The sequence below is a fragment of the Rhinoraja longicauda genome, chromosome 10, assembly GCF_053455715.1.
Source record: "Rhinoraja longicauda isolate Sanriku21f chromosome 10, sRhiLon1.1, whole genome shotgun sequence".
Lineage (NCBI taxonomy): Eukaryota > Metazoa > Chordata > Chondrichthyes > Rajiformes > Arhynchobatidae > Rhinoraja > Rhinoraja longicauda.
In genome coordinates this window covers 29932497-29952931 of record NC_135962.1, presented here as the reverse complement: position 1 = coordinate 29952931, position 20435 = coordinate 29932497, and the positions used below count along the sequence as shown (strand labels likewise).

At 39.9% G+C, this 20435-nt stretch overlaps 1 protein-coding gene across 4 annotated transcripts in view; it reads left to right on the top strand.

Moving 5' to 3' along the window:
• The window catches only part of ttc6 (tetratricopeptide repeat domain 6), a 134305-nt gene extending 114881 nt beyond the window's left edge, over positions 1–19424 (top strand). For 3 of the 4 annotated variants that reach the window (XM_078407164.1, XM_078407163.1, XM_078407161.1), the window contains 4 exons: positions 1497–1649; positions 4612–4797; positions 15724–15949; positions 19133–19424. In XM_078407164.1, coding sequence (XP_078263290.1) covers positions 1497–1649; positions 4612–4797; positions 15724–15949; positions 19133–19260 — 693 coding nt within the window. In that variant the 3' untranslated portion in view covers positions 19261–19424. The remainder of the gene's footprint in view (positions 1–1496; positions 1650–4611; positions 4798–15723; positions 15950–19132) is intronic. The other variant, XM_078407162.1, reaches the window with a different exon arrangement.
• The last annotated feature ends 1011 nt before the right edge of the window (positions 19425–20435 follow it).

The window sequence follows — 20435 nt, the reverse complement described above, 5'->3', positions numbered from 1 at the left end:
TAGAATCCCCGGAAATTGTCTTGACAACCCCAAATTCTGGACTTCTTTCATGGTTTCTATGGTTTTCTTAACAAACTACAAATTAAATGATCAAGTTACATTGAGGTACAGCACTGAAAACTGCTCATGTGGATTCATTAATCTCAATATTTTAACATAATTATAATATTAATTGCAGTCAAACACCCTGGCTCTCCCTTTCAACTTGGGTTCCGGCTCAGATTTACAGATCATCTACTATGTACCAGTGTCTACCCATCCAGCCTCATTCCCTCATGGGAGGAACAGATATCCATGATGGAAATCCACAATGAGATACAGTCCTGGAATGGCTGATATCTGGCTGTTAAATTCAGGGAAGATGCAATCTTTAGTTTTGTTTTGAAGCTGCAATCTTTGGCGTCTGTATCTGTGTCTGCAATCTTTGGTATTGGTATCTAGCTATAGAGCAAAGTCAAGGGTATTGCCTGAGAATCAGTGGTGACAATAGGTATATGTTGGCAAGTTTGACAATGCTTCCATGTACCATTATGCCAGTTCTAATCTCCCAAGACTGGTCAGATAGTGGGGTGCATATCTGTTATGACTCAGGGATCAGACCTGCCAATGCCTCCAATGTCTTGCCAATCTTGACTAAAGTCCTTCCAAAAAGCTTAGCAGCTCCAGAAGGACAGGAGTATTCTTCAAGTTGTTTGCCTTCGTTAGAGCAGTATCATTGACGTTGCAGTTAATGGTACTATCTCATGACTCCAGGTGTGATCTTGGATGATCTCGGTATGATGCTTTTGCAAACTTGTTTGGCTTTGTGAAGAGGGTCATTTAAGGACTAGAGCCTGATCAAGTTTAATGGAAATACTTGGCAGGAAATACTGTAGAGGCAGAAGCAATGTTTTGAATCAATGACCTTTGAAATAGATTTAAAATGGAGAGAAATGGAGGCGGAGAGTACATAATAAGAGGTCCATGATAAATGGAAAGCAAGAGAGATTATGTGGCAGAGAAAGATGATAGTTCAAGGTGAAAGTTGCCACTTAGTTTGCATCAGTGTGGGATGCAAAGTGAATTAAAGTTATTTTAAAAACATAGAAATTGTTCAACTTTACATTGCATTTGATTTGATTTTTTTTTAATTGACAAGGAAGCAATTTGCCTTGATGCAAAAAAAAGGAAATTGTAAAAAGTGCTACTGTTTACAAGCTGTTATTTTGTGAGGAAATCAGAGAAAAGAATGCACTTGTTTTATACCAAATGGAGATTCCTTTCTTTTTCAGTCAAAAACGACACTATTTACAAATATCTTAATTTAGAAATTAGATTTCTAGAATTAAATGCAATTTTAAATGGTTCAAATGGCAAATAAAGTTTTGATCAGCTTTTATTGAATGCCACAAATTGAAAACAAATTATCTTTAAATTATTTCCTTAAATGGTCAGCATGAATTGGGCTGAAAGGCATGTTTCTGTGGTCTCTGACTCTATACTTTTCTCCTTTTCAGGTACTGGGTGCCTTTCAGAAAGCCTGGTATCACTTTACAATTACAGCTGATATTGACCCAAACTTTCAGGATGCATATGAAGGTCGGGCAATCGTCAGTCTTCAAATGAACAACACACTTGGAGCATTACATGACATCAATGCTGCATTGGAGGTAAATACTGTATGCCTATAACTTAAGGCACAGACTACAGATTATGATAATGCAAAATGCACATTGCATGGATTCCTGGGTCAGGTAATAAAATTGTTTCAAAATCCTGAATTATATTGTGAGGCCAATAACATCTGTTTCACGTTGTGCTAACAGAGCTCTGGAAAACTTTATTCTATTGGATTCATTTTAACTTTACGGGTCTTTAAGTATCTGAATAATCTAGCTACTAATAGGCATATGGTAGAGATAACATTCTGAAGACAATATGTATAATCCTGGAATTTTGACAAGATAAAGTAATAAAATCCGGACTATCATTTAACGATAGATCACTTGCGAATGAGAGTAAACCAGGATATTTTAAAAGTACATTGACCTCCGGTTGAACAGACCCGCAAGCAAGAATGATATTGTCCAGAGTTGTACATTTTGAAACAAATGGAGTGCCACCACCCCCAAATGACAAATGAGCAAGTAAATTTACTACATAAACAGGACATTTAGCTCTGGTGGCAGTGTCCAAAGGCCAGGAGATTCAGACACTAGTGAATGTCACACAAAGGCAAATGTTATAGCATGGCAGTTGGAGCTGGAGGAAAGTGAGAGCCTCTTTTAGTGGTTAAAGGATAACAACACAATAGCCGTTGGTGTTGATTGGTCTTCTTTTGAAGGTTCATTACCATATATTGCCTTTAGACTCGACTAAAAAAGAAAACAAGAATCAATGACTAAACTGATAGCATCTGTTTTAGCACCTTTGCTGAAGTTGAATATGCCCTCAATGTTTTTTCTTCACAGACCAAGTTATGATTATTTCACTTGTAGACCTAACAAAGGAAATCCAATATCGAAAGGACTAATAGCACAGAAAACAAGTTCAAAAGAAACCATTCTAATTTTAGAATTTCAGTTTAGTTTATGAGAGTCTGGAAATCAATTATCCCTAAAAGTGACTACACATGGCACGGTAGCGCAGCGGTAGAGTTGCTGCTTTACAGCGAATGCAGCGCCGGAGACTCAGGTTCGATCCTGACTACGGGTGCTGCACTGTAAGGAGTTTGTACGTTCTCCCCGTGACCTGCGTGGGTTTTCTCCGAGATCTTCGGTTTCCTCCCACACTCCAAAGACGTACAGGTATGTAGGTTAATTGGCGGGTAAATGTAAAAATTGTCCCTAGTGGGTGTAGGATAGTGTTAATGTACGGGGATCACTGGGCGGCACGGACTTGGAGGGCCGAAAAGGCCTGTTTCCGGCTGTATATATATGATATGATATGATATGATATTGCAATAATATCTTAGGTTAATGATATTCTTAGAGGATAGAAACCAGATCACCTTATCTAGTCACCGTGAATACCATCCATTATCCTTGTAGCGGGCTATTCATTGCTTTCTCCATTGACCCATCAACCACTCAAACACATCAAAAGAATCCCAAATACTATCTTCTTTGAACAAATAAACAATGAACTTAGCAGTGATGTAAACATCATGGGAATAAATCAAATTAGTCTTAACAATTGAAGGCATAATACAAATTACTTTAACTATTAAACCAAAGTGATTTATTCACATGTCTTACTTTTACTACAGTGCATCTGAGGAAATATGACAGATAGCAATAAGCACAATCTATTACAGAAGAGATTAAGGAAAGGAAGCTGGAATAAATCATTTAGTCCCTCTTCCATGCTCTGCCATCCAATATGATCACAGCTGATCACTTTGCTGCACTATCCTATCATCCCGTGTCTCTCCCTCTTGTCCATGTTGACCAGGTTTTATAACCAAGCCAGTCCAATTTCCCTGCATTTGCCTATATTCCTCAAAACCTTGCCGAATCATGTACCTGTCTAAATGTCTTTTCAACATCACCATTGTACCACTCTGCGTAAATTAATTTGTCCCACACATCTCTTTTAAACATTGCCACTCTCAGCTAAAAGCTATGCCCTCTAGTATGTATCGGTTCCTCCCTGGGAAAAGGTCTATCTACCATGGCTATACCTCTCATAATTGTATATACTGCTATTGGGTCTCCCCGTAACCTCTGATGCTTCAGAGAAAGCTATCCAACCTCCTTATAACTCATATCCTCTAAACCCGGCATCATTCAGTTGCTATCTCTTTTACTCAATGTTCCAACTAATGAAGACAAGCATACCTTATGCCTTCTGTAGGAAGGAACTGCAGATGCTGGTTTAAACCGAAGATAAACACAAAATGCTGGAGTAACTCAGCGTAAAAGGGAGCATCTCTGAAGAATAGGAACGGGTGATGTTTCGGGTCGAGACCCTTCTTCACCCTCGTTAGTCGCTGTACCTACTTGTGTTGTCACAAGTAAACTTCTTCCCACCCTGCTCCCTGTAAAGACTCTATCCCCAAGTCCCAATTCCTCAATCCACGTCGCATCAGATTTCTGATTTTTACTTGTTTAATCCAAATATCGTTTTCCCCTTTGTCCATAAAATAATTTCTAGCAACGTGTAATTCATTGCAATTTTTGCAGTTAAATTTCCTTCATACCTGTATAAAATAGTATCTCAGTGCACGGCATCTTGCCGAAAGATTAATACAATGAAAAATAAGAAAGAGAAACAAACTGACTCAAAATGACTAAGTTCTGATTAATAAGTGGTTGATGGTTGTCAATGGACGTGGTGGGCTAAAAGGTAAGTTTCTCTGCTGCACCACCCTTTGATTCCACTGTGCACTTGCATCAGTGTGGTGATAGTATCCCAGAGGTTTCCATCTGAAGACATCCCAGTTTTATTACTCCAACAGTTCTAACATGGTTTTCCCTTATTTTGGCTTAGTAATTCATTACTGACCACGTATATTTTGGAGCTGCCAGAACTGTTTGTATTGCTGGACTGTTTTTTCCTCCATCCCAAATGCTTGTTATTGACTTCATTTTGCATTATTATTACTAAATAAATTAGTTCACTTAAATATAGAGTATATCATTTCAGATTGCCAAATCTGCAAAGTTGTTTACAAATCGTGGTGTGATTAACCAGTTTATGGGAGACCTACCTGATGCTATGAGAGACTATCAGAGGGCAATAGTTCTCGACCCCAACTATTCACTGGCTTATTTCAACAAGGCCAATCTTTACCTCTACAACAGCCAATTTCAACAGGTATGACATTTTATCACCAAAACTATGTTAAACTTTAAATAATTTACCACGTGATTAACTTTAGCACATTCTGCCACTTTTCATGTAGTTGTAATCATTACGTCAAATACTGACCGATGGTTAGTATTTCCCTCTAGCTGGAAAAAAAGCTGTTCATATCTCAGCACATCTCTGGCACATGAGCATGCATGATGAAAGACAGAATCCGAGACATTCTGGGTGGCACGATGGCGCAGCGGTAGAGTTGCTGCCTTATAGCGCTTACAGCGCTGGAGACCAGGGTTCAATCCCAACCTTGAAATTAGAGAAATGAACGTTCATACCGCTGGGTTGTAAGCTGCCCAAGTGAAATTTGAGGTGCTGTTCCTCACTCTAACAGTGGAGGAGTCCCAGGACAAAAAGAATCAGTTTGGGAATGGGAAGGGAAGTTAAAATATTTGACAACCGGGAGATCACATAGGCCAAGGCAGACTCACCCAGTCTGCGATTGGTCCCGCTGATATATAGGAGCCCACATCGAGAACAAGGGATACGGTAGACAAAGTTGGAGTAGGTACAGGTGAACCTCTGCCTCGCCTGAAAGAGCTGTCAGGGTCCCTGGATGGAGTCGAGGGGGGAGGTTTGAGGACATGTGTTGCATCACCTGCGGTTGCAGGGGAAAGTTCCTGGGGAGGTAGTGGTTTGGGTGGGAAGAGACGAGTGAACCAGGGAGTTGTAGAGGAAACTACCACAAAATCATTCTGTCTGTTCCCTTAACTATCAAGCCTCCTATTACTATCGCTCTATCTGACTTCACCCAACCCCACTCAGAGCCAGACCTGGCAGCCGCTTCTGTCCTCTGAATGGTCATCCCCCTCAACAGTATCCAAAAGGGTATACCTGTTTTGCAGGGAAATGGTCAGGGGAATGTATTTCTGACCTCTCTGCCTATTCCCTTTCCTCTGGTCACCCATCTATTCTTCTGAACCTTAGGTGTAACCACCTTTCAAAAACTCCTATCAACGATTTCCTCACTCTCCAAGACCTCATCGAGCTGCAGTTCCAGTTCCCTAATGCAATCTTCAAGGAGCTGCACCTGGATGCACTTCCTGCAGATATAGTCCTCAGGGAAACTGGATATCTTCCCGAGTTGCCACATCCCGAGCACTGCACTGCACTAACTTCCATCTCGCCCACACCAGGACGAAGCTGCACTCTAAAATGAACAAAACATGACAGACCCAGCCTTATCCTGCAAACACCTTTGCCAAAGCCTCCTCTTGCTGAACCCTCTTGAGCCTCAGCCTCAATGTTCCACTCTTGCTCTGTCCAATCCTCTTGAGCACAAGGCTTATTGTCATACTCTTACTGTCTGCTCCCATGATGGCCATTTCACTTGGGCTTATCTTCCTTTTATTGCTAGCTGTTAGTCAGCAAGTCTGTGAGACTTACCTTTTTCAATTGCTCCCAGTGAAATCTCACATTCCCATCTGTTCATGAGTTGATCCTTCAATTAATGATTTATATTCCTCTAGTCTTGCTTATAAATACGAACTACGCAATTAACATTTGGTTGGTATACGTCTTTTAGTTCCACTTGAAAAAGGATGCTTGTATAAAATTGATGTGTTTAACTCAATTCTGAAACACTTTCCCCAAAATAACAGGCATCCAGGTGATTCTTATCCACATAAAATATGAACAGGTCGAGTTTGAATTTGTATACTGGTGAAATTCTCAATCAACCACATCATATAGGATATGTGCTAGTTAATTTTCTTGCCTTGAATATAAATTTGACTAGTGTTTCTGTGGTAGAGCCATTATTATTCCAAGCAGTGAATAAAAAATATTTCCCATAACTAAACTACTTTTCCTGCTCAAAATATTGCATTATTCCAAATAGTGTAGAAAATACACATGTATTGTTGGCCTACATTATCCTGGCAATATATACAATCTCCCAATGGACCAGCAGTGGAGCCAAATCTATCCGAGATTACCCAACATTTCAACCCAAGGTTAAGATAAGGGTCTTGAACCAGGTGCCAGGTTTGACTGAGCCATGATCTGATCGGCCATTGATTTCAAAGGGGTTGACCTCTAAAGGGCAGAAAGAGAGGAAAGAGATAAATAAATCCACTTTTAATTTTGATTGTCTTAATACTTTTCAATAATTAAAGTGTTTCAGCTAATTTTAAATTTTTTCATTATTTCAATTTTAATAGGTTTTAAAGATTTCTTACTTTATCTCAATAATGAGCTATTAATAGCCAGCATAAAAGAGCACTATTATCTGCAGGTCATATCCCATCAAACTCTAACTTGATGCATTTACTCATTCTATTACTAGTTCATGTTTTCTGGCTTCTTCAATGTTGTTCAGTTGGCGAATTGTCCACTCTTGTATCCGAATTTGCTGTGGAAATTCAACAAAAACACATGTGAATTGCAATCGGTCCTTTTTTTGGAAAAATCTTTGCAATAGAATTGATCAGCAATTTGTACCAGTATTAAGAATTAGTTCAGTGCAGATAATTCAGCTATCACGTGCGATTCCCTGCTGCAAATTGGATACAACTCACGAGAGAATAATGGAACATTATTTGCATTACATAAATCCTATGGATCTGAGAGTCTGAAATTCTTTAACCCTCAAACCATCTTTTCCTCATTCACACAATTGTTTTTATAATACTATTTTCTGTAATGTGAAGTTCCTTAAAACATAGACCAGAGAACAGTAAAGCACAGAAACAGGCTTTTTGGCCCACAATGTCTGTTCTGACTTTGGAAAGCCACTGCAATGGTTTGGGCAACTATTGCAGGCATCATTCAGAATTGTGTTTGGTCCAACTTACAATGTGTTTTCACTACTTTGGTAAGACCTTTCATGGCCCCAGTTTGAAGCCAGAGCCAAATTGCTAGAATCACTCTAAACTGAAGTAAAAATTTGCACTTTTATTAAAGCCAAATCTAATTGCATGCTTTTAAAACATTGTAAATCATTAATTTATCATGACAAAACATGGCTTTACCTGCTCTGTCGGCAGTCTTGTTCTCTTTCTAGATTTCCTTTTGCTGATAGATTTCTCAAGAAACCTTGAGTGAAAACTAGATGATGATTTTTGAGAATATGATCTGGATGTGCTTCTAGGGGCAACTTCAGTCTTTCCATTCACCGTGAGAGGCATGAGTGGTGTTGAATCATCTTCTACGGTGTTTTTGGTAGTAGTGTTTTCAATACTGGACTGGAAAGCCTGTTCATTCTCTGATGTGGTTGGAAGACTTTCTTCAAAGATTGTTGACAGCATTGTTCTTTTAAAAGGTGTAGACATGCTCGCAATCCATTGGTTGGCCCCTGTTTTACTGTTAATGTCATTCATTGCGCTGTTCGGTATATTCTCAGGATTTTGAGGTAACATTTCCTCAGAACTTTCATAATTTATCTTTGCATCATTGAGTGCAGGAGAAGTTGTAGATATTCTAGACTTCGATAAAATTGTATTGTGAAACAGGTTCTGTGAATCCAAGTCATCATAGTCTATCCTGGAAATCTTTACATTTTTTCCCACTGCGTTCTCAGTCTCCTCAAAATACAATTCTTCAGGAGTGCTACATTTCATGGATGACTTACTTCCAGCTCTCAATTTTGCCATGTTTTGAATGCCACTTTTTCTTTTGTTAATTAAGGAGAGAAGAAAACAAATGTAGCATAAGAATACAAATGTAGCATAAGAATATAGAACAGTACAGCACAGAAACAGACACTTTGGCCCACAGTGTCTGTGGATCATGATGCCAAGACCGACTCTTAACTGCATTAGCTATTTAAAACCCCTTAAACACTGCTGTCATTTCTGCCTCCACCACCACCCATAGTTATGTGTTTCAGGTACTCACCACCCTCTGCTGCCGTGCACATCTCCTGTAAATTTTAGATGTTTTAATTCATTTTATGAACTAAAACAGAAAGTTTTATCCGGTTAAAAACTTTAAAGAATCATGGAATTCTTCCTTAAGGCTGATTCTTCCTTAAGGCTGATTCTTCCTTAAGTCACTTAAAAAAAAAAATTAGAAACAAACCCCACACACAAATTTCCCACAAAACACATGTATTAGTCATCATTTGGTGTCCCTTGGTTCTAGGTTGAAAGATTACAGCAACTTTTTCTGCAATATCCAAATATGCTTCCCTCGGCAACATGAAATACCTCTCATCCAGATCTCATGATTCAATCACTTCAATAGAGACAACTTTTTAGTACCGATATCTCAGCAGTTTTCATTCCATCCATTGTATCTATTATCTCCCCTTCAACGGAGATGTTGGCAGTATCATTCTCCTTCGTAATGGCCGTTTGAAAATACATATATGGGATTGCGACTATGCCTTTTGCTGCTATACACATTGATTGCTACTTAAATCTCTAATTAGCACTCTTCCTCATTTACATTTACATGCCAGGAGAAGACTTTTGGATTCTCTTTAAGGTACCTGCCATACTCCTCTCATAGTCTCTTACTTTTCATCTTATTTCCCCTCGTCTTCTACATTCAATCTTGCTTTTCTTCTTCAATCATCTTTTTCCTTTCTCTTTGGTTCCCCCTTGTGGGATTTACTAGTCTACACCCAAAACATCTGCTCTTTGAAAGTCACCATTTTCAGTTGTAGTTTTACCTACTTATGTTTGGTTTCAAAGGTTTCATTTAGTTTAGAGATACAACGCAGAAACAGGTCCTTCGGCCCACCAAGTCCATGTTGACCAGAAATCCCCACACACTAACACTCCTACTCACTCAGGACAATTTACAATTATACCAAGCCAATTAACCTACAAACCTGTATGTCTTTGGTATGTGGGAGGAAACCAGAGATCCCGGAGAAAACCCACGCTGTCACGGGGAGAATGTACAAACTCCGTATAGACAACACCCGTAGTCAGGATCGAACCTAGGTCTTTGGGGCTATAAGGCTGCAACTCTACCGATGCATCACCGTGCCACCCTGTGGTTAGCCCACTTCCAGTTAAGGCCACATGTCAATCGTACTTTATTGTCACATGTAACTAGATACAGTGAAATTCTTTTTTGCATATAATTCAGTAAAATCTTATTATGCATGGGTGCAATCATGCCCAAGTACAAGAATGCAACAAACGTGTATTCTTCAAGTTTCAAAGTTCTTAAAACTATATTCTTATATTGGCCTGATGGTGGCACTAGGTCAGTATTGCAGGGATTAGTCTGGTCTGGCAATGCGGTCGATGTGCTCCGCAGTTTCGTGCAGCTGCAGACCAAGTCATCCTGTGTGAGGCCACCAGCAGTGCCCTGGCTGCTGCAGGGCCCCAGCGGCCCACTCCGCGTTCCCTCTTCTCCTGCAGTCACTGCTGATATCACTCAGAGAGTCCCCATAGAGAGTCCCCAAAAGCTACTATTCCTTCATTTATTGTATTCAACCAATCTTTCATCCACCATGATACTACTCTGTCATGATACACAGGACCACTCTACGCTAACTCACGATCGCTATGGAACAGGTGGTCACTAGTCTCTATTTTCTAATTCTATTAAATCAAGAGGTGAAAGTAGCGGAGACTTCAGTTTGTTTCATAGGTGATCCCTTTCAACATTATGCGTAAGAAGGAACTGCAGATGCTTGTTTAAACCAAAGATAGACATGAAAAGCTGGAGTAACAGCGGGACAGGCAGCATCTCTGGAGAGAAGGAATGGGTGATGTTTTGGGTCGAGGCCCTTCTTCAGACTGCAGAAGGGTCTCAACCCAAAACGTCACCCATTCCTTCTCTCCAGAAATGCTGCCTGTCCCACTGAGTTACTCTAGCTTTTTGTGTCTATCATCCCCTTCCACATTACTTTTTTAGTTTAAAGTTTAGTTTATAGATACAGCATGGAAACAGGCCCTTCAGCTCACCAACTCCAAACTGACCATTAATGATCCTTTCACACTAGTTCTATGTTATACCACCTTCGCATCCACTCCCCACACACTAGGGGCAATTTACCTACAAATCTGCATGTCTTCGGAATATGGAGGAAACCGGAGTAGAGGGGAAACGCATGCACTCACAGGAAGAATGTGAAAACTCTACATAGACAACAGCTGAGGTCAGGATTGAACCTGGGTCAATGGTGCTGTGAGGCAGCAGCTCTACCAGGTGTTCCACTGTGCTGCCTAATTCCTGCAACTTGCATAACTTCTAGAAATCTATACCCATCTCAAATTCTGTAGCGAGACATAAACTGTTCAAGTAAAAAAAATCTTTAGTCCCAGTTATCCAATGCATTTCAGCAACTATGGTGTTTCCAAATAGAGTGAGGATCTGGTATTTCCAAATCCACTCGTTAATTAGGGTGTTGTGTCTCTCTACTAAAAAGGTGGAATTCCTTTTTACATCAAACTAAAAAGAGTAAAACTTGTTATTTCAAACAAATAAAAATGTTAAAGTGGGACCCTTGTAACAATTACATCTTAAGACCAAATTTCACTTAATCTTTCATGTAGTCCTAGTCTCTTGATACTACCCAGTTGCCAATTTCAAGCATCCGATATCTTTTAAAAATATTTAATGTTTTGGTTTAAATAATAAAAGAATATACAATCTATAGATGTGTAGAAAGGAACTGCAGATGCTGGTTTAAACCAAAGATAGACACAAAAAGCTGGAGTACCTCAGCGGGACAGGCAGCATTTCTGGAGAGAAGGAACGGGTGACGTTTTGGATCGAGACCCTTCTCCCGATACCTTTACACCAATTATCCAAATTAATTTCCATTCCACAGGGAGAACGTGCAGACTCCACATAGACAGCACCCAAAGTCAGCATCAAACCCAGAGTCTCTGGTGCTGTAAGGCAACAGCTTTACCAGCTGCGCCACTGTGCTGCCCTCTTGCAACTTATTTTAGGAAGTGTTCAATTGAGACCACAAATGTTTTAAAAAGTAGTGCTCAGTTTGCACCACAAATGGTGGTTTATTCCAGAACTATTAGTAAGGTTTATAGTGTGGACTTTTATTTTTTTTAAACATTTATGATGGGGGGGGGGGGGGGGAATCAATGTTATGTAAATTCCAGTTTTTATATTTCAAATATTCTATTTTAGTTAAACCAAAAAAGCCAGATTATCCCAACCTTTTCTTTAGACTGTAACTGAAGAAAATAATGCTTTTAAATATTAATATATTGGACATTGGAAGGTAGAAACAGTACAGCACAAGAACAGGCCTTGTTGGTAATTGTTTAGAATCGGAGTCATACAGGGCAGAAACAAATCTGTCAGCTCACCAAATCCATGCCATTCACCATGCACCCATTTACACTAATCTCAGTTTATTCCCCCCACGTTCACATCAACATCCCCTCAATTCTACCATTCACCAACACACTCGGGAGCCACTACAATGGCAAATCAAGCTACTAATTCGCATGGCTGAGTGAATACCACAAGGAGAAATGCAAACTCCACAAACACAACGCTGGAGAGGTGGATTGAGCATGGATTGTTGGGGCTGTGGGACGATGACTCAACAAGTGCCTTTTGCATAGCCCAGAATAAGTAGACAAATTATAACTGAACTCTATGCTGCTTGAAGGAGTACTGACAAAGTTCACACTATGTATTTCAAATCCTAATTACTGAACAGTTCCTTCGTAGTAAATGGTTAATAGCATAAAATCTAAAAGGTAAGCAAATGATTTATAACTGAAGTAACACATGAATCTGAAGAAAATTGTTTATATTAAGATCTAAATTTTTTTTGCCAGGATAGTTGTGGTTCAAATCCCCAAGTCATGATGCATCTGTGATTTTCAGTAAAGAAAGCCTTTGATAAGGTCCCACACAGGAGGTTGGTGAGCAAAATTGGAGCACATTGTATTGGGGGTAGAGTTTGACATGGATAGAGAATTGGTTGGCAGACAGGAAGCAAAGAGGAATAAACGGATCCTTTTCAGAATGGCAGGCAGTGGCGAGTGGAGTGCCGCAAGGCTTGGTGATGGGGCCACAACTATTTACAATATATATTAATGATTTGGATGATGGAATTAGAAGTGACACTGGCAAGTTTGCAGATGACACAAAGCTGGGTGGCAGTGGGAACTTAGGAGGTTGCAGGGTGACTTGGACAGGTTGAGTTAATGGGCAGATGCATGGCAGATGCAGTATAATGTAGGTAAATGTGAGGTTATCCACTTTGATGGCAAAAACAAGGAGGCAGATTATTATCTCAATGATGTCAGATTAGGTAAAGGGGAAGTGCAACGAGACCTTGGTGTCCTTGGACACCAGTCACTGAAAGTAAGTGTGCATGTACAGCAGGCAGTGAAGAAAGCAAATGGCATGTTGGCCTTCATAACAAGAGGATTTGAGTATAGGAGCAAAGAGGTCCTTCTGCTGTTGTATAGGGCCCTGGTGAGACCACATCTGGAGTAGTGTGTGCAGTTTTGGTCTCCTAATTTGAGGAAGGATGTCCTTGCTATTGAGGCAGTGCAGCGTAGGTTCACGAGGTTAATCCTTGGGAGGGACTCTCATATGAGGAAAGATTGGAAAGACTGGGCTTGTATTCACTGGAGTTTAGAAGGATGAGAGGGGATCTTACAGAGACATATAAAATCATTAAAGGACTAGACAAGCTAGATGCAGGAAAAATGTTCCCAATGTTGGGGGAGTCCAGAACCAGGGGCCACAGTCTAAGAATAAAGGGGAGGCCATTTAAAACTGAGGTGAGAAGAATTTTTTTCACCCAGAGTTGTGAATTTGTTTAATTCTCTGCCACAGAAGGCAGTGGAGGCCAATTCACTGGATGAATTTAAAAGAGAGTTAGATAGAGCTCTAGGGCCTAGTGGAATCAAGGGCATGGTGGCGCAGCGGTAGAGTTGCTGCCTTACAGCGAATGCAGCGCCGGAGACTCAGGTTCGATCCTGACTACGGGTGCTGTACTGTAAGGAGTTTGTACGTTCTCCCCGTGACCTGCGTGGGTTTTCTCCGAGATCTTCGGTTTCCTCCCACACTCCAAAGACGTACAGGTATGTAGGTTAATTGACTGGGTAAATGTAAAAAAATGTCCCTAGTGTGTGTAGGATAGTGTTAATGTGCGGGGATCGCTGGGCGGTGCGGACTTGGCGGACCGAAAAGGCCTGTTTCCGCGCTGTATCTGAAATATGAAAATATGAAATAAGGGGAATAGGCAGGCACAGGTTACAGATTGTGGATGATCAGCCATGATCACAATGAATGGCGGTGCTGGCTCGAAGGGCCAAATGGCCTCCTCCTACACCTATTTTCTATGTTTAATTAACTGTCATATGAAAAGTAATATTTTACAAAACGAATTTGCTTTAAACACATTCGTTGTTAATTATCAGGTCTTTCTCTGGCTGTGTTGCATCATCGTGATGATTTTTGCATAGCTGTTTAATGTTGGTTCTTGTTTATAAATGGAAAACATTTTTATAAAAGTTATCAGTTCAGGGGCATGTTAACGAGAAATTACACAAAAGGAATAGGTGACATTTCGGGTCGGGTCAGAGGGTCCGAAGAAGGGTCTCAACCCGAAATGACACCCGTTCCTTTTCTCCAGAGATGCTGCTTGGCCTGCTGGATTACTCCAGCATTTTGTGTCTATCTTTGGTGTAAATCAGCATCTGCAGTTCTTTCCTACTGCAACTATAGGGTAATAGATAAATGGAACTAGAATATGGGCAGGAGTTGTGGATGAGCACACTTTTATGATAGTTGGAACATGGAAAGATGGCCTGGAATGTATTGAACTAATTCACTTAGAGGTAACAGGGGCATATATGATGTTTTCAGCAGTAGATAAGATAAGGAAAGGTGGAATCTGGCAATGTTATGCAGGTGGAAGATGCACAGTTAAGAGATAATTATGACACCAATGTAGTGTAAAGTCAAGTTCATTTTAAGATAGTTGCCAGGCTGAGAGAAGTCTTTGTGTTTGTAAAATAAATGCTTTGCAGCTGAAAAAATCTCTGCTTTTTCAGTAACAAATAATCAATGAGTAGTCTTGTAGACTATGTGGTGAAAGTGCAGGGTTCAAAAGAAATAGTGAGTTAGAACAAGAGTCAGAGTAGATATCGAGTGAATGCCTTTGATATTAGGAGTTATGGGGAGAAGGCAGGAGAATGGGGTTCGGAGGGACAGATAGATCAGCCATGATTAAATGGCAGACTTGATGGGCCAAATAGCCTAATTCTGCTCCTCTCACTTACGACCTTATGATATCAGAGTGGCATTTTAGCTGCAATGAGTCCAAATTGCAGATCGAGTCACAAATGTTTGTGCTGGCACTAATCTTCAGTAAACCAGTCACAACTGTCATTGGCTTTCCCGGTATAGTTTAATTTGCCTGTTGACGGTGCAAAAGGGAAGCATATACTGCAGTGCATTCTATTGGTAATCAGAAAAAAAGAGAATTTGTCCAATGCAAATTTTGCTCCGTTAATTAAGCACCTAAATGGCAAAGAAAAAAAATTGTCTCTGCACCCTACCCCTATCCTGTAATGCCTCTAAACTAATTTGGCCATAATGAATATTATTCCCCAAGTGCTCTAGAATGTATGTGATATTGCGTGTCTCATTACTAACTCTATACACTTAGCTTTAAGTGCATAAAAATATCAAATTGACATGACAAATTAAGAAAGGATGCTAACATATTTGAATAGATATGCATTGAGAAATATTCAAGACTTAACATGTTAGAGACAGTTATGTCCTTTGACAAATTATGCTTTATTGTTCAATATTTGATACATGATTACTAATTATCGACAGATATTTTGTGGCTCTGTGTTAACAGTATGTTTTGTGTGCAAGTGCTGGACAGAATTACTCCAGGCTCTGCTAAATGGAAAGATTTTCAACACTGAAATGACAACTTTTAATTATCTCAGTACAATTATTTTGCAGGCCCATAATCATTACACCAAGGCAATCGATCTGCAACCAAGAGATGAATCTGCTTTGTTGAATCGAGCAATTTGTTGTGTTATGCTTAAGCTTGTCAAAGAGGCACTGGAGGACTTTGAGGAAGCTATTAAACTTAGTCCTTACTCAGCTCATATATACTTTAACAGAGCAAACCTCTTTGCCACTCTAAAGCAGTACCAGGATGCTGAAAAAGATTATTCACATGGTAAGAAACAGCACATACATTTACAGTATATTTTTTTAGCAGTGTGATAGGTCCTGTAAGATGCAATGAAATGTTTTTTCATCCTCGTTGAATGGGGAAATACATGATACATTCTGTCAGCAGTGGTGTAAAAGCCCCAGAGCATGTATACATGGCGTCTTGGATGTTAAGGAGGACTGTACTGTCTGATCTGGTTGACCTGTAAACATTTGTATCTAAACATTTTATATATATATTTATATACATTATATATATATATTTCTTTTTTTTCCTGTCTTTTTGTTTTTCTTTTTTCCTTTTTTTTCTTTATTGTACTTTTGCTCTATGTTTTGTTGTATTGTATTGTTCTTCTTAGTGTGCTATTTTGTACATCTGCTTAAAAACTTACAAGTGCAATTATTTTGTAAATGTTGGTTGTACTGGAAAAAATAATTAAAAGAAATGTTCTAATAAATTTTCTCTGCACTTCATGTCTATAATCAACTGGTATTTGGAAATTGACCCAGGATTATATTATTCACATGCAGTTGCTCATCTGCATAACAACAACAGTAATAATAATACATTGTTGTATTGGTTGCCTTGGCAATTCAAGTGCCTCAGTCAGATCTTTTGTCCAATATTTTGTTGGATAAACATTGTTTACAATTGGATAAACAATAATTACATCAGAAACTTTGATAATACCATCTTCAGCTCTTAGTCCAACCTTATATCCTCTTTTACAGTTGTTTTGTCAAGGGAACCAAATCATTTGCAGCTTTGTTTGATGCCATGTTTGAAAACTAATTAAAGCACTACTCCACCAGATTATCGATCTTCCTCCTATACTCTGATTCGTCATTACTCATTTTTATACATCAAGAAATTTACCTACCTTTATCTCTGCAGCGCTCTCCAAGTGCTTGCTTCAGTTTCTTCACCTCATCCATTCCCACTTAATGAACTACAGCATTCCAAATAACCTCCAACATACAAATTCCAGCTCTGTTTATGTTTATGTTCAGAGATACAGCCTGGAAACAGGCCCTTTGGCCCACCAAGTCCACATTGACTATCATTCACTTGTTTTCACACTAGTTCAATGTGATCCCACTTTTGCATCTGACACACTAGGTGCATTTTACAGAAGCCAATTAACCTATAAACATGCACGTCTTTGGGATATGGGAGGAAACCGGACCACTGGAGAAAATCCACAGGGAGAACCTACAAACCACACACAGACGGCACCCAACGTCAGCATCGAACCCAGGTCTCTGGCGATGTTAGATAGCAGCTCCATTGCTGTGCTACTGTATTCTGCCCACTTGCCCATCAATCCCTGGTGAATATTTTGAATCAAAATGATTATTCTAATCTAAAAAGTGCTTCATGCTTTTTCCCCCATCTCTCTGCAATCTTCTTCATTTATGCAACTCCTCCAATTCTATAATCATCTATTGCTGTGTATTGTCCCACCTTCCAAAGCACCACTGATACTGGAGCATTCAGTTGCCTCAAATTTCCCCTTTATGAATTATTTCTCTAAATCTCTGCCTTAGCACCTGCAGAGTATATTATCAGACCTAATTGGTGAGTCCCATATGGCTATGACTTTGGAAACAGTCAGGCCGTCATTAAATTTTGATGAGAATTAACTCTCCAAAGGAAGGTAAGCGAGGCCCTAGATCTGTTCGATAATGGGGAGATCATGATACCAAGTAATGTCCACTTTCTGCAATGCGTCCTTCATTCCCAAGCGATGTATGATCCCTCGGATTTCCCTGTCTGAAGTTAATAATCAGCTTCTTAGTTCTTACTAACCTCGAGAGCAACATTGTTCTGGCACTACTCCACCAGATTATCGATCTTCCTCCTATACTCTGATTCGTCATTACTCATTCCTTGGATGACAGTGGTATTGTCAGTGAATTTCAACGTGACATTGTCATCAGAGTTGGGGCGAAAGAGCAGGGGGTTAAGGACGAGGTCCTGTGGTGCCTTTCTGCTGATGGTCAGCGAGGAGGAGGTGTGGTTGCCAATTCATATTGATTGAGGTCTGCCAATGAGAAAGTCAAGGATCCAGTTGCATTGAGAGGAACAGCGATCCAGTTCCCCAAGCTGGACAATGATTTTGGAAGGGATGATGGTTTTGAACACCGAGCTGTAGTTGATGAACAGCTTGAAGTACACACCCCCTGTTGACCAAGTAATTCAGCACTGAGGCAAGCAAGTGAGATCACAAATGCTGTTGATCTGTTGTGGTAGTAGGCAGAAATCAATCATTATTTCGGCAGACGTTGATTTGCATCTTAACCAACCTCTTGAAGCACTTTAACAGACATGAGTTTGTAGTCATTGAGGCATTAATCTTGCTCTCATTGGGCAAAGGTATTATGGGTGGCCTCGGAAGTCGGCTTTGGGAACAGATCTGCCGGCTCCGGCTGAGCTGGAGTTCCAGAGCCCCAGCCACGGGGGCAAATTCAACCCGCCAATTGGCCGGGAACTCCCAATGTGGCAAAGATCGGTCACCTCACCTGGCCAATGTGCTAATATTTTCGGGGAGGGCTTCTGGGGGGAATTTCAAGTGCACTCTCATAATTTTGTCCAGATTAATAAAAGTGCCAGACCATCTGTAGCCGGAAAGTGGACCTGTACTATTCAAATATCCACGAATAGAGAAATATAGTGAAATGAAATAAAAATGCTAAATATATAGACAAATCCTTTTTGGTGTTGTTTTGAATTTGTTTTTGACATTATCTGAATGTTGGAGCTTTTGAAGTAATGTATATTATAGATGTTAAATTTGAGTATTGTAGGAAGGAACTCGACCCAAAACATCACCCATTCCTTCTCTCCAGAGATGCTGCCTGTCCCGTTAAATTTGAGCAGATACTACAAATCTTGTACAGCTTGTTTGTCTTTTCTATGTGGACAGTTTACTCTACTTCTACATTGTTATTTTCCTTTATTTTAAAGAACAAACCTCTATCACTCATTGCAAAAAATATTTGATCAACTTTTTTTGAAATAACCTAAAAAATGTTCCATACTGAACCAAAGACAAATTACAAATATTAATAAAGGCACATTTTTTAAGCTTTAATTATGCATACTATAATTAAGTTAACATGATAAAACAGCTATAATTAAGTTATATTATTATACTTTTAACATGCCTTTACCATACCTTTCTAGCACTATTACTAATGCCAGACGATGCTCTATTTTACAAACTCCGTGCGGATGTCCGTGGCCATTTGGGTTTGACTGACCAAGCTATAACTGATTACAAAATTGCTATCAACATCCAAGAAGACAAGTAAGCTGAATATCTGCTCTTGAGAGAGACTCTTAGATTAAGGATTTATAAAAACTCTGAATAAAAATGAACCACATTTTAACTTTCTTTTGTACAAATGTCTTACTTCTGCCAATATTTTACAAATGAATTTAACATTATTCAATGCAACATCTGGTCTTATTTTATCACTCCTATATTTGCAACTATCATCTTTGTTAGAAAGATTACATAACATGTATTGTGTTCCTAAAATACTTAAATACAAAATAATTTTATTCTATCGTGGAGTTTCATGTTTTCTCTTAGTTTCTTCCATGGTACAAGATATATGACCAATAAAAGAATTTAAAAGAATGTTTTTTAATATTGATGGCAAATCCTAAGATGCAAATAATTATATTTAAATTGAAAGAAAAATTGTTCAATCTGAAAATAAAGCATCAATGTTGAACATGGGTCAATTAGTTGATTTTCTTTCCATCTATATACTATTAAAACTCAGATCTTGTATCTATATATATATATCCCACTGATGTCGGCTGAAGACGGCAATTCCGGCAAAACGGTGAACCGTAGCGCCACGATTTTTGTACCGCCTTAATCAGCATGCGGTTCGCTGCTGGAAAATTATATTTTTATTTAATTCGGACGCATATTTTTTAAGTTACAGAGGTTTAAAAGTGCTGCCCCCCCTGATTTATCGAAGTTTTGACAGAAGGGGGGCGCTGCGGTGCGGATTGTGATGTCACAATGCCCCTGTGAGATGGACTCGAGCTGACCCCCCTTCCCCCCCCCCAGCGGTATTCAGCGTGTGACGTCACAATGCCCCTGTGCTACATTGTTGCGAAGAGCTGTCAAGTCAAGTCCATTTTATTTGTACAGCACATTTAAAAACAACCCACGTTGACCAAAGTGCTGTACATCTGATTAGCGCCTCCTCAATGAGCCTCAAACGCTAGGGAGTAGAAATAGGTTTTGAGCATGGACTTAAAGGAGTCGATGGAGGGGGCAGTTCTGATGGGGAGAGGGATGCTCTTTCCACCCTCCCCCTCTCTCCCTCCCCCCTCCCCCCTCCCCCCTTTCCCCCCTCCCCCCCTTTCCGCCCTCCCCTTCCACCCTCCCCTCCCCTCCCCCTTCCCTCCCCCCACTCCCCTTCCCCCTTCCCCCTCCCCTCCTCCCTCCACACCTCCCTCCTCC